Below are 26,420 nucleotides of genomic sequence, written 5' to 3' on the forward strand. Positions count from 1 at the left end.
ATTCAGAAAATCACATGGATATTTCTAACCTATATTGTAACACCCCATTTTTTGATGGGGGTAATACTGGAATAAGCAATAATGGGGGTAAGCAATAAGCAATTGATGGGGGTAATACTGGAATAAGCAAGAAGAAACTTGCTTGAGTGTGCAGGACCTGCCTTCCTCTATTCCAATGTTGCTCATAATATCTGAAATTGTGTATTTTCAGAGCAAAAGCTGTCCCATGACATTTTAAGAGGGGATTATACCACACATAAAGCTGTTGTGCATGCATCTTCCCAGTTTCAAAACCATGGCTGCAGTACTTGAGTAGCAAACCAGACACCCTTGATGAAGCGTGTGATTAAACGCTCATGCCATTACCCTGATTAATATGCAAATAAGCAGTGCTAAACTGTTCATGGGACTCAAACTTCAATCACTGACCCACTTCAACAAATGAGGAATGCAATCATGCTCCACGAAAGGACAGTGAATACATCTTCTTTTGCCACTCACTTGAGCAGAAGGCTCTCGAATTTCACGTTTTATCCTCAGAATATAAATTAATTTCTTGTCTGAAGCTTTATTTCTGTAAGATTAAAGACAATTACACATACTGTTTTGTTCAGATAATACCCTTCTTTATTAAAGATACATTTGGAATATAAGGAAAAACCTCAACCCCTGCAGTTAATCTGTTTGCACGTTTCAACAATAACAGAATAAAAAATAAAATGCAGCTCTTTAGTCTGACTTCTGCAGAGCGATCCAGTAGCACCACCTGCTGTTTATAGGGAGCACTGCTGCTTTAGAGAGCTACAATAAATAATATACTTTTAATATATATATATTCCAAAAGCGTGTATACAGTTTAACTTTTTTGAATGGATGTGAAACGGACTTCTAAGTTGCTTTTATGCTTTCAGAAATGCCGTTCTAAGTGTCCTTTGCAGGAAATACAGATGTTAAAGCAGTAATAGACTTCCTGCAATGTACCCCATAATATTTATAATGCTAAGAGGTAAATTTCCCGGGAAAAGTGTGTTTAGAGGTCTTAATCTTATTGTTTTATTTGTGTAAAATATTTTGGCAGAAACTCCCATCTTCTCTGCAGCAGTAAATGGTCTGGTAAATTAGAAAGCCATTACACTGATTTCAGTGAGGGAGAAAATAAAGCAGTGACCCACTTGAGGTCGCAGAAAAGTAAATCAGCTTGTGTTAGTAAGTCATAAAGTTCTTTGGTTAATGAGAAAAGACAAATATACTTTTTTACTGAAATCTAAGTCCATTTATATATAACTTATCCTTTTCTCTTTCTCTGTTTCTGTTCCTACTTGCCTTAGTGCTGCTCTTCATGCCTTTCCTGTGCATTACTGGGTTTTCCCTGCAGCTTTGAGCTGTGCCTGGCACGTGGGATCCCAAAGAAGGGGCAGCACCTACTGCAACTGCCTCAGCAGCACAAAGGGATGCTCCACAGGAAGACACTTTCTCCAGGCAACAACCCTAAACGCCAAAACCTACTCCTTCCTCCCCATCCCCACGCATGACCCTAAGCATTTCTCACAAGGCCCCAGTGTGCAGGTGCCATCTCCAGTCTTATGACACGGCACGAGGCTTCTTTCATGAAGGGGACGGCACGGGGTGGATTTCATGAAGGGGAGTAGTCTGAGTCACTCAGCACTAACCTCTGTCTTAAGCCTTTCATCGAGTCTGGATGTCAACTTGTTCTAGTTCTGCCTGGGTGGTTAAAAAATCGTCAGCCCACAGCATCTCCTGGGTTTGCCCAGAAAGCAGCTGGGTGTTTCCTGGTGTGTCTCACTGTGCAGATACAATGGTTCACAAAAGCAGGCTCTGGGTTTCAGTGCCTTACTGTCCTTATGAAGTTCAAAACATCTAAGAGTAAAGGAATTTCAGTACTTACTTACCTCAATGGGTTTAGAAAGACATCCTGCCGAGCAGAGCTACCACTGCCATTGACAGAATTAACTAATTGTGGCTGTAGGAATCCACAGCGTGCAGATAATTTCTGCTGGCGTGAGCCCTTACCTGGTGATGGGATGGGGTCCATGGTGTTACACCACCCCATGGCGACATGGAAGGGCTGTGCGCTCTACTAAGGCAGCACTGGGAACAGGCTGAACTGCAGGAGTGTGGGTTTGCACGTATGACACTAACCTGCACGTCAGCAGCATTATCCAGTGAGAGAAGGCATGGAGTGTTGCATACAAAGCAGCTGGGACCAAAGTGTGGTTAGATATTAAGGAAATCAATCTATTGCGGAAGAAGTTAGGACATAGAATTTTTTTAATGCAACACGAAGCTTCAAGTTTACTGACAAGAAGACAGCATCCAGCACCAATTTATGAACAAGTGTCATTAGAGCCCAGCTACACTGCAGCTAGAGGGGGATCCCTTCACAGGATGCAGAGCCAGTGATCACCCCGTGGCCGAGGTGGGCACAGCTGGACCCCACAGCACCAGCCCAGAGCTGCCATCCTTATAGACTACCTGGGGCAAAACAAAAGATGAGAGAGAAAAATGAATTATTAACAAAGATGGCATTTTGAGCGGGCCCACATCTGCAGCTGTTTTTTCTAACGTAGGAACCAAGCCTCAGAGTAGGAGAGGGTTTAAGTGGAAAGGAAGGATAATTATGTCACTACGGTAAAGGACAATAAAAAGATATCAAAAACATCTAATGAGAGATCTAACCAGACTTCTAATGAGCGCTTGTGAAGCATGCAAGAGTGTTGATAATATCTGTACCACTAATGGAATAAAGTACAGAAGAGAAGTCCCAGATACTTAGTCTGAGAGAAAGGAAAAATCCCCCATAGCTGGCACTGCATTTAGAATGAGTTAAATAAAACTTCATACTCCGCCTGGTAAGGAAGATGGAAAAACAGGGAAAATGGTCACCACTTTATTCCAGATGCAACTACACTGCTTGTAGATAAGTTTAATAAAATTGGTGGAATTTAAAGGAAGATCTAGGAGAAAGACAAATGCCAGATTCCTACAGTAGCCAGTGGACAATGGAGAAGAAATACAGCTTAATGTTTCAAGAGGTGAATTAAGAAAACAGCCCCCATCTGCTAAATCTGTAAAGTATTGGAGTAATTAATTACATCAGTGGAAACAGGCAGTCAAAACTTACAAAACGAAATTGTGAAAAGATAAATAAAAACAGTTTACTTGGATGAAGATAAGCCTGATGTTGGGCTGCAGTTGCACAAAAGCAGTTTCCATTGGATCTCAGGGAATCATATAGCACCTTTGAGAGTCCGTAAAGTTTAGTGAAATAAAATTGCATGGAAAGCATTATGATTAGGAAACACCAAAAACAACACATACACGTAGCATCTAATTCAGTGAGGTGTGGCGATTTCCAAGAGGATACTTTTCCTTCCCTGTAATAATTAGCCAGAGCAATTCAGCATCAGCATACCATTGAAGCAAAAGACCTGGTTGTATTTTCCTGTAAGCAGCAATAGCCAGCTATAATATTAGATATTTTAAAATGAATACAAAAGGTCTGTGCCTAAAATATTTTACTGGAATCAATATGTAACACAGGATTGATTCTGGTCTACCTTTAAACTGCTTTGTGGAGTTTCAACCTCGCCATTGCTACAAGACTGGTTCTGAGAAAAGGCTATGCACAAAATCATCTTGTTTTCAGGCAATCTCTAGGTCGGGTTTTTTTTTTTTTTGAAGTTGGTGATGCTGTCCCCTGCAGAAACCATGAACCTGGATGGGATGGACACACTCTGATCTGACATACTTGAGAGCAATCACATGCCAAATTTAGAATTAAGGATAACTGGTAAGTTTAAACCTATTGTTGTAAAGCTTGACTTGGAAACATCAAAACAACACTTTGAAAGATCTTACTTTATAAAAAAATTACAAAATGTGCAGTTCAGAGATGTCACCCGGGCAACGTTCACAGGATTGGACCCTGTATAGTAGCAACGTTTCTAGAGGACACAGGACACCCCTTGTGATTTCAGAGCATGCAAGGCAGAACAGGCATGTTCTTTTGTTACAGGGACAGCGCTCTGTAACAAGGAGCAAAAACATAGATCACAGAGTCCTGGTAAATAATTCATCATATTATAACTGACCTTTATCTTCTTTAGGAATTTCCCCAAGCATATCCTGTGCTTAAAGCCTGAGAGTGGTTAACAAGCTGAAAGGCAAAACAGGCCTATTACGGTGGTTACTGATCCAGACTGGTCTCTTACAGGTGTGCTTTACCAGCCCAGCTTCCAGGCAGCTACTCCCGAGTCGCAAAAATTTTCTGAAATTTGACTAATTTGTAACTTCTTATCTAGTTGGAGGCCAACTTTGTAATTAGTGTTGCCTGATCCTCAATTCCTTATGAAACGATTACCCTAACAGTTTGGAATGTGTTTGGAAAACAGGTAAGAGACCACAAAGGAAACCACTTGCTCCAGTTCTAGACTGAACTGGTGGTGGGGACACGCTTTTGAATAAAGGAAAAAACATCAGTGTCCCAAGTGATCTAATCATTATAGAATAGAATAGAACAGAACAGTACAGTACAGTTTGTTCGGAAGGGACCTGCAATGACCATCTAGTCCAACTGCGATGTACAGCTGGGACTAGATGACCTACTACTAGTTGACTGTACTAAATCGTACAGTGAACTCTAGATCTAAGGGGTGGCATGCAGACATAATAAACAGAAAATATTTAAGCAAATTAATTTCCCTCAAAATGAACTGTCATTATCTTTCTACTGCAGTGGTATCCTGTAGACTAGAAACAGTTAATAAAATCAAGAGGGGAGAGGATTTCTAATCTTGTAATTGTATTTCTTGAAGAATAAGATATAGAATAGTGAGACAGATTCTACTACTTTTACCAGCAATTTACTCTGCAAAGCATTGCTTTCTTCAGTGCATTATTAAGGGCATATGCATATACCCAGCTATAGATCTGCACAATGCTGAGCAGACAGCACTCATTGAATAGTTAGTTAAGAGCCAGAAAAAATACTACTATTTAAGATGGTTCTTTCCACTTGAGCTGAATCATCCAGTAAAACAGATGGACCTGTACTAATATTCTTAAAGTATTTTTATTTCTAGAATTAAATGCAAGGAAAAACCTTTTATTGCAGAAACAATTTTAATAAGGTCAAAGTATACAAAAACTTATCAGAACAAATGTCAGATGAACAGAAGATTAAAGAGTAATTGTGGCCTCACTGGACAATGTGTATTTCACACCTTATTAATCTGAAAGGGAATTAGGACACTTTTTTTTTTTTAACAGCAGTTTTACAACTGTCCACTCTACATGGTTATTCTGTCCATTCTACTGCTGCCCCAAACGCAGGACTTGCCTGTTTCAGAGGAGCCTGCAGCTTGAAAGGTTTAACTTATCTGTATTTCAATTAATATACTTTATAACAAAACTTTAACAGGTTTTTTTTCTTTTTAAAGCTTACTTGCAAGTCATGTTTTATAGGTAATATTCTACCACCTACCTTCGGTAGTGGTTGATGTAACATTTGAAAGAATACTTGCTATTCACATGATTTGCATTTGATGTTTAAAATACCATTACTGAAACAAAAGTTAATTTGTCCAAAAGGACAGTCAAAGAGGCTAAAAAGACATTTTAGAACAATCATCGAAAGCCTTTACTGTATCATAGTGACTTCAAGTGTTGTAAAGCAGTTTTCTACAATCTTCAGCTTTTCTTCAGAAAGCAGGTTTTCTTGCTTCAATTGTCCAATAAGTGCTTCCAACGACCTAAGTCTCCCCAAAGTTTTTATCTCCTGCATTTCAAGTTGAGTTATCTTAGAGTAGAGCTTTGAAATTTTTTGCCAAAGGTGATCTCTGTCTATGTCTTGCTTGCAGTATGAATGCTCAGTCTGTAATACTTCACTTCCATCATATGCATTCATATACACAGATTTATCTGTTTCTGTTTCTGTCTCCTCTGTGTCAAGAAACTCTTGCTTAATAGGCAGGAAAGAACTATTTACTATTTCAGGCTCTTCTGGACTCTCCGCTGGCACAATAATAGCAATGACAGATTCTTCACCTCCACTGAATTGTTCAATAGTTTGTGTGACTGTACTCAGTAAAACTGCATTTTCACTTGTTGGCTGTACTTCAACAGAACAGCCTACAACATGAGAGTTCGGATTTTCAATTGCATAGTCAGTAATTGGACCTAAAGCACCGTTCAGTTTCAGAGATGAATTCAAGTAGTCAGCGTCTGTAAATTGCAAGAGTGTAGCTGTACAACCTACTGGATCCTCCAGAGAAGTAGGAACACTGGTACCTTCCGTGCTCTGGACTGCCATTAAAACAGGATTAGGTTGATGTATATGCTGCTTAGATGAATTATCAAGAAAGACACAGTCTGCTTGAAAGTCTGCTCCGTTTTGAAGTTGCAGTTTTTGAATTTGTAAAGGTTTACTCGATGCAGTTGAGCAAACTACTTCTGGTTTTTCATCTACATTTTCTGCAATTACAGGATTTTTCTTTGGTGTACAAGGTTCAAGTGATACAGATGCCTTCTTTGACTCTACATTTGCATTTGTTTCTTCCAGGTCTTCTCTCTTTATCTCTTGTGGGGTGTTCTGAGAAGAGCCTTTTCCCTGGAGGAAAAAAAAAAAAAAGAAAACAAAAACCAACCCATAAATCCAACCACCTTGTAACTATGCAGTCAGTTGTACAGAAAAAAAATTGATCAAATCCCATTCTACAGCATGGTGCAGTGTAACTAGTCATTTAGACAATCACCATTTAAAAATTACACAAGAGACCTGAAAATTCATGTAAGTGTCTTCCATAACTTTGCTTCAGGTCCTAAGTGCTAAAATATTATTTTAAAGCTCTTAAGGCAGTTTTTTTTTTTCTTTTTCTTCTTTTTCAAACTCTAAGGAACAGTATTCTTCACTGGGTAAAAAACTGGCTGGATGGCCGTGCCCACAGAGTTGTGCCTACCAATATCTGAAGGGAGCCTACAGAAGAGCCGGAGAGGGACTCTTTGTCAGGAAGTGTAGTGACAGGACAAGGGGTAATGGTTTTAAATTGGAAGAGGGGACATTTAGATTAGATATTAGGAGGAAATTCTTTACTGTGAGGGTGGTGAAGCACTGGAACAGGTTGCTCAGGGAAGTTGTGGGTGCCCCATCCCTGGAAGTGCTCAAGGCCAGACTGAATGGGGCTTTGAGCAACCTGGTCTAGTGGGAGGTGTCCCTGCCCATGGCAGGGGGGTTGGAACTCGATGATCTTTAAGGTCCCTTCCAACTCTAACCATTCTATGATTCTATGGGGTGAAATCCAGTTGGCGGCCGGTCACCAGTGGTATCCCTCAGGGCTCAGTCTTGTTTAATATCTTTATTGATGATCTAGATAAGGGGATTGAGTGCACCCTCAGTAAGTTTGCAGATGACACCAAACTAGGTGGGAGTGTTGATCTGTTTGGGGGTCGGAAGGCTCTACAGAGGGATCTGGACAGGTTGGATCAATGGGCTGAGGCCAATGGGATGAGGTTTAATAAGGCCAAGTGCCAGGTCCTGCATTTTGGTCACAACAACCCCAGGAAATGTTACAGGCTTGGGGAAGAGTGGCTGGAAAGCTGCCCAGCAGAAAAGGACCTGGGGGTGGTTGGTGGACAGCCAGCCAGCTTAACATGAGCCAGCAGTGTGGCCAGGTGGCCAAGAAGGCCAATGGCATCCTGGCCTGTATAAGCAATAGCGTGGCCAGCAGGAGTAGGGAAGTGATCGTGCCTCTGTACTCTGCGCTGGTGAGGCCTCACCTCGAGTACTGTGTTCAGTTCTGGGCCCCTCACTACAGGAAGGACATTGAAGTGCTGGAGCGTGTCCAGAGGAGAGCCACCAAGCTGGTGAGGGGTCTAGAGAACAAATCATATGAGGAGAGGCTGAGGGAACTGGGCATGTTTAGTTTGGAGAAGAGAAGCCTGAGGGGGGACCTCGTTGCCCTCTACAACTACCTGAAAGGAGGTTGTAGAGAGGTGGGTGTTGGCCTCTTCTCCCAAGTGAATAATGACAGGACCAGAGGAAATGGTCTGAAGTTGCGGCAGGGGAGGTTTAGATTAGATATTAGGAAGAATTACTTTCCTGAGAGAGTGGTCAGGCACTGGAACAGCCTGCCCAGGGAGGTGGTGGAGTCGCCATCCCTGGAGGTATTTAAGAAACGTGTAGACATGGCACTTCAGGGCATGCTCTAGTGCCCGAGATTGTTGGTTTGTGTCTGTTTGTGGGTGGGTGTGGTGTTTTGTGGACTTGATCTCAAAGGTCCCTTCCAGCCATGAAGATTCTATGATTCTGTGGTTCTGAACTTTACTGATTTACACAAGTCATCATAATCTGAAAGGCCCTTGAAGAGAAGTGGCTAGACACACCTGTTTGACAAAGACTGGACAGCATCTCCAATTACCACCTGAAGCATTGTATTAAATGTCTATGTATTAAATACACACAGTAGAAGAATTTTTCCATTAAAGGTGCTACAAAGTGGTTTTAAGCAGTTACGGCAAATTTTTAGTCATGTGGTCCACCCCAAAGGGAATTTAGTAACAACAACAACAGAAAAGATCATGAACGCAGGCTTGCAGAACAGTGGAACATACTCATGCACAAACACATGGGTGGATTTTTAAATGAGCAATTCAATTCTGAGAGTTAAACTTCACAATTCATAAAAATGGGGAACTTATTTTTGGATGAATAGAAATATTAGCAGAAGGATAAAATTCTAACAGGACTTTAAACAGAAGTTGTTACTGAAAGAGGGACAATTTGAAGCTTATCCTTTTTTAGCCACCTTCTTTTCCCCTCCTCCACACAAACTACACCACCACATGATTAGATTTATGATCAGTACCCAAACAAGCTTTTTAGTATGTCAGTCAGTGAAACAAAAATACACTAATAGTGAGTGTCTAATTTTTTTCTAATAGGACTTTAGCTTCTTATTCCTCTACATTAACACATGAACACAATAACAAGGGATTCTCCCTCAGAATAAGGAGAGCTCTTTGCAATCTCTTTGTGAATATTCAGCTTATGTAGAAATTTCCATTTTTGGGGTGCGGGGAAGTAATGGAAGATCAGTGAGGAGGACTGTAAACATGCTCAAGTGACTCTCACGTGGCATGCTGGAGAACACATACATCACACTAATTGTTGTTTAGTCTTACGTGTTCGACAAGTAGAACACCTGTGCTTAGATAACGTAGGCCTGCGATGGACTCAGAGGCACCTTATCGAACATGCCTGAGATTCCTGCTGTTGGAGAAGATCAAAGCACAGTAGAAATCCCTGAAATACGGGTCAGAACAGCAGGTTCGGACACTCTCACTCTCTTGCTTGCTAATAAGGACTCTCGCTATCAAGGACTCTCTCACTCCGTGGTGCCTGCGTCCTCCACTTACTGCTGCCTGGGTGCTGCTTTAGACATTCCCCAGTCCACGAGGTATCGAGATTAAATCTGTTCTTTGCCTTTCATCCGTGCTTTTGTGGTTGTTTCTGCATCCTGCCTGTGTCGGCTCACACATGGGGCAACTGCAGAACCAGTGGCCAAGTCAACAGATACTGTTGATCTGCTGAGGTGGTCCCTGACGTGATACGTGTAAATGTTTAGAAAAGCGCAGTCAGAAGAGTGAGATTAAAGAAAATAATACCAGATAGAGAAGCGAGACCACAGGAAAGCAAGTTCACAGTATCACAGATATCAAAAACTGGCATCTCTCTTCTTTTGATAGCAGGGAAGTGATGGCTATGTTGAAGGGAAGCATAGAATATTCTTTTCCCAAACTGGATAAATTTATCTGGAATTTCCCATATATATTGCTGATACAAAAATAATTTAGAGAAGCCATCGGTATGTCCTTGGCAACACCACTGCATAAAAACTTTGTTAACTTTATAACTCTACTGTCCACCTTTGCAGGTGTACTATGGCTTGTCTATCTACGGTCACACACAAAACGAGAGAATGAAGAGATGGGGAAAAGTCAACTTTTCTTTGGGGGACAAAATCACACAGTTTATCTGCAATTGCCCAGAAGCATAGGGCAGCAAAGTCCAGTTCCAAAGCTAGGGTTCCCTGTCACAACGACAGCACGGGGAAGCAAGACATATATTGAAGCAGAGTAGGGCAGGTGGAAGGAAAGATATTTATTGCTAAGTTACTACCACCATAAATTGCAGAATTTTCTATTTTTGTATTTGAGAGATTCACCAAGATTGCTTTTCACTCTCCAGAGTCTAAAGGAGTCCGGGCAACACCTGCAGCTATCCAAGAAGATAGAGAACTTCACGAGTAAAAATAAATTATTTTGTAAAATTAATTAGCCACACATTGCAGCTTCAGCAATTTAGCCTTGATAGTAATTCCAGTCTTTCCATTTCTCCAACCTCCAATATGATGATCCAGAGGAAGAGAGTTATGTGTCAGAAGAGAATTAGCATAGCTTTGATCAAGATTAAGTGCCCATGTAGCACAGTATTTTTATGTAACCAATAGTAAAACTCTGTGAAAGACAAGCTGGAATAATCTTTGTGCCATATCTTTAGCAGCCTACACCCCTGAACTCTTAGATGTTAGGTTAGAGACAGGAAAGAGAAATGTGGAGTTTGAATCTAATATATTCCAAAGCTAGTATTTATGTACAGTTAATAAAAGAACATTAAAATATTTAGAATCATCATGTTTTCACAGGAAATTTATTTTTCTATGGGACATTTCCTATGGGACATTTCCTATAGGAAATGCTTCTGTAATTTCCAGGTAAAAAGATACTGAACCTCCAGTCAAAGTATGGGAAGTTTTTCTAACTTTACACCATGGAATCACATACTTGTCAGTCCTGTTGACAAAATATTTTGATGGATGGGAAATATTTTTTTAAAATAAAATATGGATATAATACAGGTAATTAGAACATCCATATTACTTAAATAGTTGGTTAGCTTTGTATTACAATAAAAAAGATAGGAATACATTACCTCATCATCCGGGGAAGAGAAAATTGTCGGTACAGCATTGTGTTTCAAGTATCGTATACCCCATCGCACATCAAGGGAATCAGGAGTAAAATGATCACTGCATAGAAGCTGGTGCTTACTGGGAGTCCATGCATCTCGTTTCATATTCCGCAACCATTTCTCAAGTCTCTCTTTATCATGAAGTGGAAATCTTTTTTAAAGCAGTTGGAAAAACAAACAAAAACACAAACATGAAAATGGTTATTTTTTGTCTTTCTTTTTTTTAAACAAAGAACATCTCATTGCTCCTTACAAGGTAGTCTTTCCTTACAAAAAGGTTAAAATAATCCTTTTTAAAAAAAGTTTAAATATGAAATGCTAATCAGGATGTCCCTTACACGTTAATCCAATAATTATCCAAATTATTTCTAGTTAGATATTAGCTCCAGAGTTCAGCAGCAGAATTCGTGTTGATTTCTGCTAGTCAAGGGTTTCAGAACCATGGCCAAGATGTTTTAAAAGGCTTGATTCTGCAACACTTGTTCAGAAAGTAGGTTCTGCTGAAGTCAGATGAAATACTCTGACATAATTTTAAGAAAGTAAGGTCTGGCCTTCATTTTAGAAGCAGTATTTGTGGGGCATTTTTTCCTTAGTAGACACAACTAGTAACAAAAACTTTTGTCACTATTTTTAGTTTAACAGAGTACCTCTTATTATATGTCATACTTTGGATTATCTGATAACTTGGAAGTTAATACACAGAAATGTAAAGCATTTCTACATTTTCTGTTTCAGCAATTAAGCTTTCTTACAGCGTTTAGAGCCCACAAAATATTATGTCACCCATAACTAACTTTTCAACCATATAACCTACTTGAAAACGAAAATTAAAAGTATACATATTAATCAAAAAAAATTAAATCCATTCTGAAAATATATGCAGCCAGACAAATTACATGGGAAAGAGAACTAAATTAAGAGAAATTGTGTGAAGATATAAAATTTACTTAATGAATCGCAATACACAAATTAAAGGAAATTAAAGGCTCCTTCTGATGCAGGTACAGTCAAGCAGTTATGGTAATGGCAACATGAACATTCAGACCACTCTTGGCTCTCGTCTCTTACCAGACAGACATCAGGCTGTTTGTAATGTGCTTATAGAGTTCTCTGGTGCATATCAAGTTTCTTTCAACTCTAGCATATAACCACATATGCTATACATAAACCATAACTTGAATTCTGAGGACTATTAAATAACTACTGTTAAGAAAGCAGTATTCCTTAGAATCATGAGCAATGATGATTTTAATCTATGTTTTTGTGGATATGAAACTGTAAGAGACAGATTCATCTGGTCATTAAACCTCACCTAATCATAATTGTAGGAGGCAAAAAACATTAGCTGTTGGCAGTATGATGGAAAACAGCAACATCCATACATGAAGTGCCTACAGCCTCTTCACAAGAGCCATTTTGGTTTATTCCCTAAATAGAAATGGAGCATTCATAACTCTTCTCTTAACTCGTTTCCTTTTAATTAACAATCAGTTCTTTCGGTTATGCTTATTATGATACGTTTATGGAACTCCAATGCTCAAAAAAACTGGTTCTGCAGTGAGGTATTCCTTATTCCCACAGAATAGTAGCTGGGGAGAGAGCCTGGAATGCCCAGTGTCACCTGCTATGAAAGGCACTAGTAAGTCAAGTTACTTCTTAGTAAACCCTAGATCCCACCTTCAAATCCCAGAAGCTGTAGGTTTCCTCCAACAGCCACAAATGGCAATGACTCTCTTATGCAGGCCCAGAACTAAGCTGATTTTGAGAGAAAGATACGTGATGTTCACAGGATAAATGTGCATGTCTTCACCCCTTCCCAAATCTTTTGAATTTGTTGCCATTTAAGTTTTGAAATTACCAAGGAAACAGAGCAATCTTTTGATGCATCTGCCTCTGAGTGTCTGCAGGGATGCAAGGAATAATGCATAAAAAATGCCTAAAAACACAATAACCTCCCAAGACAGATTAGAGGTTCAGCCTTTTCAAATCCTGCCTACTTAGATTGTGTACACCCAATAGCAGCATTACACATATTATACATCATGCCCCATGAGTAACAGAGCTTAGCCTGGGATGTTACTACATAGGTCCAAAGAATGCTCCCAGTAAGAGGATGGCTTCTTTCAACTGAAGGTCATGTCACCAACCACATCCTCTTCGAGAAAGGCTAGAGAACATTTGCTTCCACTGTTATTACCCTTGCAACACAGCACTCACTGCCTTCCCCACTGTCAGCCAGCTTCAGATGGGAAACAAAACAACCTGTAGCGAGAGACAATGTCTGATAGCGAAATTTATTATTTTAGCGTCAGGGCAACTTTGCTAAATCCTGCTCCTGCTTCAATACCTCCTTACTCATCGACAGAATCTGTCCTCCGGTGTAAATGGGATACAAAAACCAAAAGAACAATGGAAAGAGGAAGTGTACAGAATTTATTCAGGAAATGCCACTGCTGTACAAGTCAGAAAGGTGAAGCAATAAAACAAAGGCAGGCAGTTAGGCCAGATGAGATCAGGTCACAGATAAAAAGTCCAGAAGGGGCTCAGACCCAAAACCACAGAGCAGCAGAGGACTTCTTTGGGCTGGCAAGGGAATAAAGCTTGCAATTCACATCAGTAGTGGTTGCTAATGTAGGGAGAGAGATCCCTATAAATCAAATCTCAACACCCCTTCCACAGTACCATGACACTCGTAATGCAGCACAATTAAATGGCTGGATAAAACAGCTGTGTTTTTGCAATCATCTTTATATAGATGCCATACATTTGAATATAAATATGTTTCAGCATTCAAACTTGTTTTGATCATCCATGTGGCACTCACACTCTCTAAAGCAATACAAATAATTTATATCCCCTCATTTTCATGATTGTTTTCTGATGAATCATATATTAAGAGATATGCCGGGAAAAAGAGCTTTCCTTCAATCTAAACTAAAATCCCTTTCAAAGCAGTCTTTCTACGGGTCTTCCTACATAGCCTTCCTGATCTTGGAATAACAGTAACTACTCAGCAATTGAAACAAACTGACACCTTAGTTTGAGGTATAAATTTAGCCAAAATAGATTTTGAGACTAGTTGTGAAGTTTATTCTTCAAGTTGTTCTTAAATGCTACAAAATTCCTTCTGTTGACAAATGCTTATCGTACTTTTATTCAACAGAAATACATAAACATTTAGTTACCTGCACCGTGCTCCTCTTAAGGTTGAGAAACACATTTTATAACCCTGCATTCAGGGAATCAACAGCCACGTAATCACAACAGTACAGAGGTTACTGCGGGCCTGGGACGGTGACTAATCACGCAGGTGGCCGGACAATACTACGCAGCCACTATAAATTGTTTTTTGGCAAGAGAGCCAGTTAGCTTCCAGCTAGCTCAGCTGCCTCCAAACAAACCAGCAACGCTTCCGTTCGCAGCGCAGGCAAAATAATAATTCTAGTGGGAATATTTAAAGAATCAACATATGTTTACCCTCCTACTCTGTTAGGCCCACCGCTTGGCTCGCAAGCTGCCAGACGCGGCACACTCTGCTCCTTCACCATTAAAGCCAATGCCTCCACTGATGCTCGCCCTGCTGAAACACCCCTGCCACAAAAGCAGCCTCCCTTGAAATAAAACAGCAGGGTTACCAGTGCGGCTAACAGCTAACCAGCCTCATGAGCACAAATTTTATTTTTTTTGGCCAATCTCTTTGGTTTTCACTTCATGAATCCTCTGCACCTATCCAAAGGCCCTTCGACCTCTCGCTCCCGAAACATGGGGGGTATCGAGCCGCTAAACTCAGTTCCTTGGCCATTTACTCGCCCCCCCAGCTCCTGAGGGACCCCTGCGGGCCTCGCCTCACTCGGGGTTGGCTCCCCTGGCGCTCGCCATCCCCGGGGCTCGCCCTCACCCACACCCTACCGCGGCCACTCACGGGTAGAAGCTCAGCTTGCGCTGGTCCCTGGCGCTTTGGCCCCCTCGGTTCTTGCAGCAGGAGGCGGCGCAGTACCGCGGCATGGCGGACCGGCCCGACGGCGGCCGGAACCACCCGCCCGGCGGCAGCAGGGGTGGGGAGGACGAGAGTCACGGGGGCAACGGCCAATACCTCCTCCCGCCGCCCCGCCCCTCAGGGGGGAAGCCCCGCCCAGCATCACGTGGGGCCGAGCGGCCAATGGGGCAGCGCTTCGTGTAGGAACCGCTGTCGGGGCGCAGGGGGAACCGTCTGCGCGAGCGCCGGCGGGCGTTGGGCGGGAGCAGGGCGCTGAGGGGCAGCGGCCTCTGTGCTGGCGGCGGCGAGGGAGGGCTGAGGTGAGGGGCGCGTGCGGGGAACTGAGTCTTGCCCCGCCGGGAGAGGGGTGGTGAGGGAGGGCCTAGGCTACTGTGGAAGGGCTTGGGGAAGGTGGAGGGCTGCTGAGGTAGCTGGAGGGAGGGCGGACGCGGAGGGGCCGGAGAGGTTAGGGGGCGCTGGGGCTGCTGGAGGAGGGAGTTTGGGGGTGGTGTGGGAAAGGAGGGCCACTGGTGATGTACCTTAGAGCTTTGGGACAACAACTGGGACTTGGTCTGGTGGATTTTTTTGCCCTTTGGGCCCCCTCTGTGCCCTTATATCTCGGTAGGCCTCTCTGCTGTGGTCTTTCCCAAGCCTGGCTGACTTGGAGGTGGGACAGCGTCACTTAGCGTTGCTGGTATCATCTGCCGACCTCTGTCTCGGCCTTGCTTTGTGGTATGGCTCTAGCGAGGTTCATTAGGGGCCTGGCTAGGGAGGATGACGGCAGGGGAGGCTCTGTCTCATTTCCCAGTTCTCTAGAGCTAGATTCAGGAGCCTGCTAGATTGGCTTTCTGGTCAGTATAGGAGAGGCCAAGAAAACTACAAGCCCTGGAGTTTGACAGGCTCTTCTGTAGCTGGTTGTGGACTAGGAGACTTGCTTACTCATCGGGTTAGTCGTGATATGAGAACCAATGGAAAACTTTGGTAGCTTTCTTACTACTAATGAATCGTTTGCAAAAATAGTTATACGACATCAGAATTCCACTGGGTAGTGCGTTGCAATTCATGTAATCAGAGCAGTAGTGATGCTGTGGATTTTCTGAGTATGTGAGACTTTGTGAATATAAGCATTTACTTAAGATCTTTGCTAATTACTTCAAAAGAGGGATGGAACAAGGCATTTGCATTGCAAGATGGAAAGTAGCTCCTTATATGTAACAGTTTTTATTCCAGCTGTGTCATCCTTAAACATCACTTCATCTTGCAGCTGTTGATAGATGTTGATGAACTGCTAAAGAACTGATTGAGCGTTATCACCTTGATAATATTTTTGATAAATATTAGAGAGTATACTTCTTATAGCAAGCTTAATGGTAGTTGAGATCTGTAGCTACTTATCCACAGAGTTAAATATTTAATCTGTATTAATAACATCTCTAACTTTATTTCTAGATATACCCAAGTAAAATGTAGTTCTTCACAATTTTAGGAGGGACTGTTCTGTGGCATAAGCTTTATGTGAAGAAGTGTATAGAACTTAAAAAATTCTGAAACGTGTTTTAAGTAACTTATGTGCATAGCCTGGAAAGTGAAACTTGTCTGTCCCTTTTTGATTGGGAAACTGAGGGAGAAGAGACATAAGCAGTATTTAAAAGAGACTTTATTTTGAAAGGGATTGTAAAAGTAGTTAGGGAGGGCAGCGAGGAGATCAGGTATTTAATATCTTACTTAACAGTAGCAACACTGAAGTGCTGACAGCATATAAAATCTGTATTTTCTGAAATGTAAATTCAATAATTGATGATAGTGCTTAAACATAAGACTTACTATGTGAAGTTTAAAATGCTGCTTATATCGGAGTTTCATTTGTATTTGATTTTCATTTACATTTTAATTTATAATGTTTGAGTTTCATTGAGTTGTTCAAGGGCAACACTAAATTGTGTACGTTATTTTAAAAAATAGTGAAACTTCAGTACTGATACTTTTTTTAATGTGCTTTAGAAATTCATATAAAAGTAGGGGAAGTATAGCATAGAACTGCATTACAGAAATCCTAATGTAAAACTGTAGAAAAAGGTGAACTTAGGTGTAATTCATTATCAAGAATAATAGAAGTTGAGGTTTAGGCTCAGCAGAAAACTTTAGGTGAGCGACTTAATATCCTCAGTCTCTGATGAACTTGGGAGTTTTAAAAGAGGGTTTGGCTCTTAATGAAGAACACAAACCACTCTTAGTTATTTTCAGTGTTTAATAAGAGAAGCAGGGAAGTTAGCCTTAAGAGAATGCAACAGGTGATTGTGTAAGCATGAGGCAGGTGTGGGGAAATGAAGTAAAATAAAAACAATCTCACATGTGATATGAAGACATGACTCTGTATCTATATAGTACAAACAGGAAGAAAGCCCCAGAAGTGTGGAAGGATGTACATGTGTGTAGTTCTTAGTGCCCAAATGGCTAAGTTTCAGGTCAGTGAACTGGTGAGAGAAAATAATGTGGAAAGGCTTGTACTAAAAATATGCCTGGTATCATGCACGGAGAATACTGAAAAGAGCTGTCCGTTTGATATCTAAGGGCACCGATCAAAATACCATTTGTTTCAACTGTTGCTCCTTAACACTTGATATCATGCAGGCTGCTAGCCAAATAAATGCTTAAGAGGGCATGGGCATGTTAATCTTATGAGCTTTTTGCTCTTGCCTCACAAGATTCTTTTTAGCCTCTTGACTTGCCTATTAGAAATGTTTGAGTTTTTTTTTTTTTTTTTTCCATTTTTGGTGCTTGGGTGTTAAGTTTCTTTAGAGGGTATGGACTTCCTATTAAAGGCTTAATTGTCTTATGTACCTGATAGACAAAGGTTTTGACATCAGTGTGACAGATGTTTGGGCCACATAGTGTCTAAAAATATTCTGACTTTAATGGTACTCAGAGTGTAAAGTTAGTTTATTCAACTTTCAGGAGAGTAATACCATTCATCTCTTTGAGTTGTGCTTACAGTATCCTCAAATCAGTGTAATCTGGTGAGGGGAACATGTTACTTCTGGCATGTTCAAGGCCTTGTCTTACATCCTGCTGGTTGGATGACAGCCAGCATTCTGTCTTTGAATATTCACGTTTCTATACTCTGTGTTTTAAATATAATATGCACAGGCCCTGGAAAATCATTTGATCACTCCTTCTGGTAGGAAGAGCTTACTCTGTCCTTCATAAAAATCACCAAAGATCATGTGGCTACGTGGACCTGATTTTTCTTATGACTGACTTATGCCACAGCTTTTCCCCCTGAGTTCTAACATCAGTTTGTTTTAAAATGTAACTTTTTGACAAATACGTTGCTGAAAAAAGTTACAACTTTTAATTATTATTGAAGCTGCTTGTCTAGTATAGAAGACTTCTTTTTTGAGTTCGGTTCAGACATAGAGAGTTTAATATGCAAACCTTTATATGCAGTGATATTTATCAGATGAATTATTTGATATCAAAGATATGGTAGGTGTTTTTATTTATAGTACAATCTAATATGAAAGTAAGCTAAGATCAGGCCATTGTAAAATACATGAAGATGTGCTCTACCTGACTGAACTCTGTACTCTAAATGAGTGTTTTACTCTTTATAATGTTCTTCTTAGGTCAGTTAAATTACCTTTCTGAAGCTGAGCATGAGTGTCCAACAGTCTTGTCTTCCTGCTCCTCGCAGTCAATCTCTAGTCTGGTTGTGTTTTCAGGCTCTTATTGCTGCAAAGCTAATCAGTGAATTGGTCTTCCAGAGTTGAATGGATTTTTGCAATCCGTGCATAGCTTAGAGCTGCTGTATTTATGGTCCTAGAGTTCAAGAATTAATTTAAATCTAGTTCAGGTATGCCACCATGAACTGTTTGATACAGTGAGGTGTATTATATATTTACTTCAACAGCTCTGTGGGAGAATGTACAGTTAAGGATAGGAGTAAAACAAAGATGAACACTGAAGCGTGCTTGTGATGCATGTGAAACGTGAATTTGCAGTATTTTCAATAATCTGTGATTATGAAACTAAGGGAATGGAATTTGACATGTGAAACAGTGTGCTTAAATGTCTGTCGCTGAGTGACTCCTGAAACATAGAGGTCTTCCTATGCCAGTTTACAGTTGCACTTTTAAGTTGTTGTGGAATGTGAAATAACTTGTTCTTCAAGTATATTTCTTTTTCTTTTTAGGAACCAGAGAAATGGCCACTACACAATCTGTCTTCACATTTGCTCTCTGCATTTTAATGATAACTGAATTAATACTGGCTACAGAGAGCTATTATGATATTTTAGGAGTGCCAAAAAATGCATCTGACCGCCAGATCAAGAAGGCGTTTCACAAGCTGGCTATGAAATACCACCCAGACAAAAATAAGAGTCCTGGAGCAGAAGCAAAATTTAGAGAAATTGCCGAAGGTAATATATGCTAACCTTAGTCTCAATACTTTGATACTTGGCTCATATCTGTAAGCAAATGTGGTAACTTAATTATGCTCTGTTTTTACTGAATAAGAGGTAAAAAGACTTTTTTATTCTTAATTCTACTTCTGTGCTGTCAAATGTTCAATATCAATATCTGACTTGTTTGTGTGTCCTTGTACATAATCAAGCATTTTACACAGTTTATGCATTCCTGCTTATTAGGCTTTTTTGCTTATGCCTCTTGTCACAAAAAAAAACTTGGCAGTAAGACAACTTTAGCCCTAGGAGGTTAATTCTTATCTTTTGATCTGTCTAATAAGATCCAGCTCAGGATTACTAGGACTTCAGAGGGACCTAACAGAAACCTTTTAGTAACTATGGGGAGATTATAAAACAGCAAGGTGTTTCAGTGGTTCATAGTGGAGCACAAGAGACAACAGGTGCACGAGGTTCAGAGTGATTATAAGGGAAAACTTTTTCATCTTGAGAACAGGCCAATGTTGGAACAAGTTCCTTAGAAAGGTTGTGCAGTCTCCAACCTTGGAGATTTTTAAGGAGTGGATAAAGCCCTGAGTAATTTAGTTTGATCTTGTAACTGACCCTACTTTGAGCAGGAGGTTAGAGACCTTATGAGGTCCCTTCCAACCTGAATTATTCTGTGATCCTAGGAATACACCATTCATGAGTGTTTTGTGATAAAATACGACGGTCGAAGCAAATAATCCAGAATAGAAAAAGATGTGCTGAAAAATAGGGTGTTCCCACTTCTTCCTCCCATAGACTGTGTTATAACATCCATCTATTTGTGTAGTTTTCCTAACTAAGCTAATAAGAGATTTCTGGATTTTACCTTCTTGTCTGCAGAAAAGTTATTTTGAAAGAAAGGTAGTTATTAACATAATGAAAGGGAGGGGCATCTTTTTAGATACTGCAGTTGTTGGCATCAATTACAGAAGGAACTTGGAACTCTTAAGTAAGTGTTGAAGTATATAGAATAGTTGCAAACCTTTGACAGATAAGTATTTTAAATGCTTTCATTTCCTTAATGTTACCGCAATGGGTATATTATCTGTCAGAGTTTCTACCTTGGAACACTAGTAGCCGAGGTTCTGGACCAAAGATCGGGTGGAAACCTAATTCCATCTTAGGTATATCCAAACACAGAATCTAGGTTTATTGTTGAACTTCTGAAAAATTGAGAATTTGGACATAGGGGAAGCTAATTTCATTTGTTTTATCTCCTTGATGTTTATCTTAGTCGCTTAGTTGTAACTGCAGTGTAGCTAGAACTAGCTGGCTGGCAAGTAGTTTTGCAGACATTGGGCTGTGTTTCTGTGATAGGAATGAGCAGGCAGTTCATTTTGTTAGACAGAGCTCCTAACATCCTCTCTCCTTCAGTCTCTCCTTCAGTCTTTCTGATCACCACATTTCATTGCAGTTTTCTTCAAATATAAGCACTGATTGGTAGTTGGACTATGTTGTATTATGTGAATTTAAAATTTCAAGGATGTAATCTGTCCTCATAGTATAGCTATATTTATTACTATAAATAAAAAGTTATTTATTTTGAAGCAGCTTATTTTGTGTTGGAGACAGTTAAACAACTGCTAAGCTTGATTGGGCTTGTGTGTTGAATGAAAATCTTGCTTCAAATTTGTCCTGTTGAGGGAGTGGGATTTGTATTTGTATATGTATTTGTATATGGTTTTCTCTTTTTTTTTAAATGGGAATGTAAATAAAATTTTAAAACTTTTTGTTTTGCTGTTTTTAACGAAAATAGCATATGAAACATTATCAGATGAAAACAAACGAAGAGAATATGATCAGTTTGGCCGTCATGGAGGACAAGGAAACAATGAAAGCCCGTTTCATCAGTCATTTAATTTCAACTTCGATGATCTGTTCAAAGACTTTGACCTCTTTAGTCAAAACTCACGGTCAAAAAAGCACTTTGAAAATCACTTCCGAAGTCATCGGGAAGCTCACAATCGGCAAAGACGTTCTTTCCAAGAGTTCTCCTTTGGAGGTGGACTGTTTGATGATGTGTTTGAAAATATGGAAAAAATGTTTTCATTTAGTGACTTTGAAAATGCCCACCGACATGCGGTGCGAACTGATACCAGGTTTCATGGATCCAGCAAGCACTGTAGGACTGTCACTCAGAGACGAGGAAACATGGTTACCACATACACAGACTGCTCTGGACAATAATGTTTCCTGTCTTTTCGTCTCTTTTCTTCTTCTTTCAACACCTTCTTAGTCTTTCTTGGTTTTGTGCTAACATGGAAAAAAATTTGAACTGTTTGTTCTAAAAAACACTTAACTACTATAAAGAAATTGTAGATGAAACTAATCTTCAGAATAGAAACAATGTGCAGTTGGGAAGTAAATGCCTCAGTAACTACTTAGAATGGGAGAGAAATCATCTCATGTATTTCAGTTTAGTAAATACTTCCCATAAATTTGAACTTCAACACAAGATATGTATTTTTAATTTCAGAAATGTAATATCATTTTTTTCATATATGCCAGTTCAGGACTGTTTGAGTTAATGGTGCATATGGATTGCAGCAGAGGAGATAATTGCAATTTTTACCTGATATGGACTTACTGTGCAAATTTGATAATTTACACAAAATAGCAACAGAAATATGACTTGCCTGGGTCTCTGTTAGTCTGTCCAGCATTGCAAATGTATTAATTAAAAAAAACCCCACTTTTTAAATTGGAAAATAACAAGGGGGAATATGTTAAGATTGTGCTTCACCTAGGAGAGTGATGTAGGATTTACTTTTATTTCCAAATAACCTTTCACTGGCCTGAAAAGATTTTAGGATTTGAATAACCCTTGACTTATTTAAGGGCTATATATGTATGTAAGTTCATGTGTACACAAGGTCTTTTTTTTTTTTTTTCTTTCCAAAATACAAATCTTCAACAAGGTTTGGAAGAGCATACTGAAAACACTCTTGGTTTATGCTTATTATATTATCATGTGTGCAATGTAGTTTCTGTAGCTCAGTTTATTGAACTTAAATACTCCCCTGTGCTCTTGTGAACTTAAACAAGCTAAGCTTGCCTACAGATTCCTAGTGTTTCTGGAAGTTTCTAAATAAAAAAATTGATAGATTGTGTTTAGATTTGACAGATTTTTTTTACCTGTTATCAGGAATCTTTCAGCATTGTGATTTGAAAGGTAAATTCTTAGCATAAATACAGAGTAAAACTGAAAGTTACAGTTGTATTCATCTAATGTCTTGTGGTGCTAGAATCTGATGGTACTAATGGGTATCAATTTCAGCACCGTTGAAACCCATAACCAGTGTAAACTATTTAAAACAAAAAAAGCAAAAAAAAAACAAAAAACAAAAAACAAACAACAAAAACCCCTGAATGTTTTAACTGATGTCAGTCCAAAAGTTCAGTTTAATTTCTTAACTAGTAATACAGGTTTAGTATATTAAATTTGTTCCTCTTGAACATTGGTGTCACCTACATATTGCTATCCCTTTGGAATTGTGAAATAAGAATTTACCTTTCAGATTGACTAATGAGCAAAATGAGCATTTTAAACAGCAGTGTTCTATATAGGCTTTGAGTTCTTAAAAACATTATCAAAAGAGATTTAACCCGTTGCTTCTCAGATGGATATTGAAAGCTGCCTATTTGCTAAGTGTACTTTAATCTTCCCCTCAAGGGTCCGTCTTATTACTTGTTCAGTTTTCATTCACTAAATACTTGGAATGGATTGTTGCATTATATTAAGTGCTTTTTCTTTTCCATGTTCTTTTTTATTTATTAATAGACTAATACCTCATATATGGTCTTTATATAAAGCCAGTAATTTGTGCAACATTTTCGGAATGTGCAATATTCTTGTAGTAGGAAAAGTGCTGGAGTGAGTGTGTTTGTGTTATTTCCACCCTTTTTCTGTGTAAGTAGAGATTTTTCATTTCTGTAAAATTTCTTCTGTAAAATTAATATATGATTCAACCAAAAATTGTAATTCATATAGATCTCTGCATTTTTTTCTTTAACATACTCCATCAGTCCTATGCATGAATCAAATTATCTGCCTGATTCATATCATATGGGCATCCAAATGAACAAATTTCTAACTTAAAGTTCTGAATTACTTTCTTTTACAAATACCAAGTTTTTTAGAGCACGTTTCTGTATGCATTTGAGGAGAATTTTCACGCTGATAAGACTTTGGCAGGATGTGGCCTTTAGTATTAAATATAAGAGAGTATTAGTGAATGTCCTTTAGGGATGATGACCGCTGGAACGTAGTGGTGGGAGGCAACTCTAGAAAGGTAAAATGTTAATGACTTTCTTAATCTAGTAAGAATTTTCTTAATATAAAATATAAAAAATTTGGAAATATCAGAATGAGCAGTTCCTAAGCACGGGAGAAGGAATACTTAAAGTTATTACCAGAACCACACTATTGACTTCTCCAAAGGTAGCTTTCTCCAGTTATGGAGTTGAGCCCTTTCCTTCATCCTGAATTAGAGGAATAAAAGCTAAAATGAGCATTGTAAATTGTAGGAATTGCAGCCACCCCCAAAATTTAAGTTTGTTTTAAGTGACTGTATGAGTTCACCATCTTTCAAGCTAAGCTTTTAGGTTAAAATCAAAGGTCCTTGGCTGCTTCTAGGTTAGATTTCCCTCTTTAGGGATACTCCAAACTTTGTATGAATCGAATGTACTTGTTTTTCTTAACTCTTTAAAGTTGGACTATGAAACTGATAATAAAATGATAGGGTTGCCAGTTTTCTAGCTGATAGTACCTTAAAAAGACTTCTGCCGAGTCTATTTTTATCTCCTTCCATATTAGTTCTCTTAATTACTTGCCGTAGGAGAACCAACAAATACTTCCTATTATTCCTATGGCATCTCAAAGTGACCTTTCTGCTTGTTTTGGTTGTCGATCCAAGATGAAATCCAAAGGAGAGCTCATCGCTAGTATGGCAGAGTCTGGTGTGTTGCTATCTGTATGACTTTCTGTGATGAGTGGGCTTTGAATAGACCTTACCGGAGAAATCCAGGCAGGCTTTCCTCAGCCAGCAGTCTTCAGTTCCATGGCTATCAGAACACACGCTTGCAAAGAATGTTGTGCTACTCACTTATTCGGAGCTCTTGCACATTCTTTTCCTATTTATAGTGTTTGCTTCATGGCAGGCTCTCCAGCGGAAGTCCTGGTATAACCTTATGACACACCCTGACTTCAGAAGTTTCTTAAGTGCCATCTTTGATCTCCGTATCTTGTGAAAAGACCCAGCAAAACCTATTTTTTTTGTTATGGTAGTGTGAAAATTACAATTCTTAACAATTTTATGCATATATAATTGCAAATGATTGAGTTCCTAAAACTTTGCAAAAAATATTGGTTTTTTGTTTGTTTTTTTTTTTCCCATTATACATTTGAAACACAGTATCTAGTGGAGATGAAAGTACTGTAAACTTAATTAGGGTGCCATTACATTAAACATGTGAAAATTGTTTGTGTGAAGTCTTTTTTTTCTTTTTTTTCCTGATCTTCAAGATGTAGATAGAAGGCAGATTCAAGTGGCTTGTGTGGCACTTCGTGTTTTATGAAACATTTTGACCACATTTTCCCTGAATGGGATGCAGGGGTTGGCAGAGAGAAGGGAGTGGGGCTGGAAGAAATTGACTTAATTTTACCTGGTCTGTTTTAATTAGTGGGCAGGTTTGAGCAATGCAGAATTAATTTCTTAATTTCTCTTTCAGTAATTTTACTTTTCAGTAAGGTCTCTTCTAATGCTTGGGAAAACTGCATATTTAGAAGACTCTAGCGTCTGTATTTGTGAAAATATTTACTTTACGGCCAGCTATGGTATGTGGGTTTCAAGGTCTCAGTGTTTTCGAGCTGTGCCAGGTGTGGGGATGAGGAGGAGTGAGACCCAGGTGCTTGACCCAAACTGGCCAACAGGATTATTTCATACCATGAAGGTCAAATTCAAAATAAATTAGAAAGTTTGCTGAGGAGTTCTCTGTCTTCCTTGATGGCTGAGAACAACAACGTGACCCTGAGAACTTCTTGCCCTGGAGCTGAACCCCTGGCAGTTCCCTTCCTCCCAAAGCTGCAGGGCTTGCAATGTCCGACACTTGCCATCCCCTGCTGGGAGTGCACAGCTTCCTACTGATATAATGGGCTGAGTATAATCCTCGTATATTTTATATTGGTCTTGGGATCAATATTTTTAGTATTACTAAGTTAATTATTTAGTATTATTCTATTAACTCTATGTTTCAGCCCTCAAGTTTCCTTGTTTTCTCTGATTCTGCTTCCCTGGTGGGAAGGGGTCATCAGGTGGTAGAATAATTGTCTAAAGGAGAAGAAATTCTTGTGGGTTCTTCAAACCATAACACTTAGAGATACTGGCAATCATTTGGAGTTTAGGCACTATGCCTATAAACCAAACAGACAAAAAAGCCTGTGCAAAAGAGCCTTTTTCTGAGAAGCAGAAAGCCTCTGCCTGTGCTCTGATCATCCTGCTGAGGTGCGGGAGAGTAGTACAGCCAGCGCTAATTGGCCTGGGTTGCCAATGAAAAGTGCAGGTCCTGAAGCCAGGGTTAGGATGCTGTCATGGTGATTTGAAAGTTGACTGCAAGACTGTGCTTGGAAGTCCTTGTTTTCTGGGTCTAATCCTTAGAACGTGGAGAATATAAAAGTTTTGGGATTTGGTGTGTCTTATTGAGCTATTTCTCATTAGAACCATCTTCCCTGGAACCCCAGGAAATTGCAATCTTAATGCAAACCTGGATTTTGAGGACTAAATGTGTTGGAGACAGTGGAAGATCTGTGTTATATTTTTATGCTGAGGGGTGTGGGTTGGTTGTTGTTTTTTTTTTGTTTCTTTGGTTTGTTTGTTTTTTTTTTTTAATTATTTTTATATTGAAAACTCCCATCAGGAGTGTCTGTTGGGCTTGAAACAAAAGCCTTG

General features: G+C 39.6%; 2 protein-coding genes across 2 annotated transcripts; one reads left to right on the plus strand and one right to left on the minus strand.

Moving 5' to 3' along the window:
* Window positions 1-5,089: 5,089 nt before the first annotated feature.
* Window positions 5,090-15,089, minus strand: THAP5 (THAP domain containing 5). The gene is made up of 3 exons (XM_074168872.1): window positions 14,970-15,089; window positions 11,009-11,198; window positions 5,090-6,628 (listed from the first exon to the last, which is right to left on the minus strand). The coding sequence occupies exons 1-3, from the start codon at window positions 15,050-15,052 to the stop codon at window positions 5,660-5,662; spliced, it is 1,242 nt and encodes a 413-aa protein (XP_074024973.1). The 5' UTR covers window positions 15,053-15,089; the 3' UTR covers window positions 5,090-5,659.
* Window positions 15,090-19,221: 4,132 nt separating this feature from the next.
* Window positions 19,222-22,784, plus strand: DNAJB9 (DnaJ heat shock protein family (Hsp40) member B9). Its single transcript, XM_074168674.1, has 2 exons — window positions 19,222-19,443; window positions 21,230-22,784. The coding sequence occupies exons 1-2, from the start codon at window positions 19,227-19,229 to the stop codon at window positions 21,658-21,660; spliced, it is 648 nt and encodes a 215-aa protein (XP_074024775.1). The 5' UTR covers window positions 19,222-19,226; the 3' UTR covers window positions 21,661-22,784.
* The last annotated feature ends 3,636 nt before the right edge of the window (window positions 22,785-26,420 follow it).

This window comes from Numenius arquata, chromosome 2 (assembly GCF_964106895.1).
Source record: "Numenius arquata chromosome 2, bNumArq3.hap1.1, whole genome shotgun sequence".
NCBI classification, from domain to species: Eukaryota; Metazoa; Chordata; class Aves; order Charadriiformes; family Scolopacidae; genus Numenius; species Numenius arquata.

Coding starts and splice junctions, on each gene's coding strand:
- THAP5 (XM_074168872.1), bottom strand. CDS start 15,052: ATGCCGCGGTACTGCGCCGCCTCCTGCTGCAAGAACCGAGGGGGCCAA. Junction 11,199..14,969: donor CGCAAGCTGAGCTTCTACCC/GTGAGTGGCCGC, acceptor GCTTTAAAAAAG/ATTTCCACTTCATGATAAAG. Junction 6,629..11,008: donor TCTCTTCCCCGGATGATGAG/GTAATGTATTCC, acceptor TTTTTCCTCCAG/GGAAAAGGCTCTTCTCAGAA.
- DNAJB9 (XM_074168674.1), top strand. CDS start 19,227: ATGGCCACTACACAATCTGTCTTCACATTTGCTCTCTGCATTTTAATG. Junction 19,444..21,229: donor ATTTAGAGAAATTGCCGAAG/GTAATATATGCT, acceptor TAACGAAAATAG/CATATGAAACATTATCAGAT.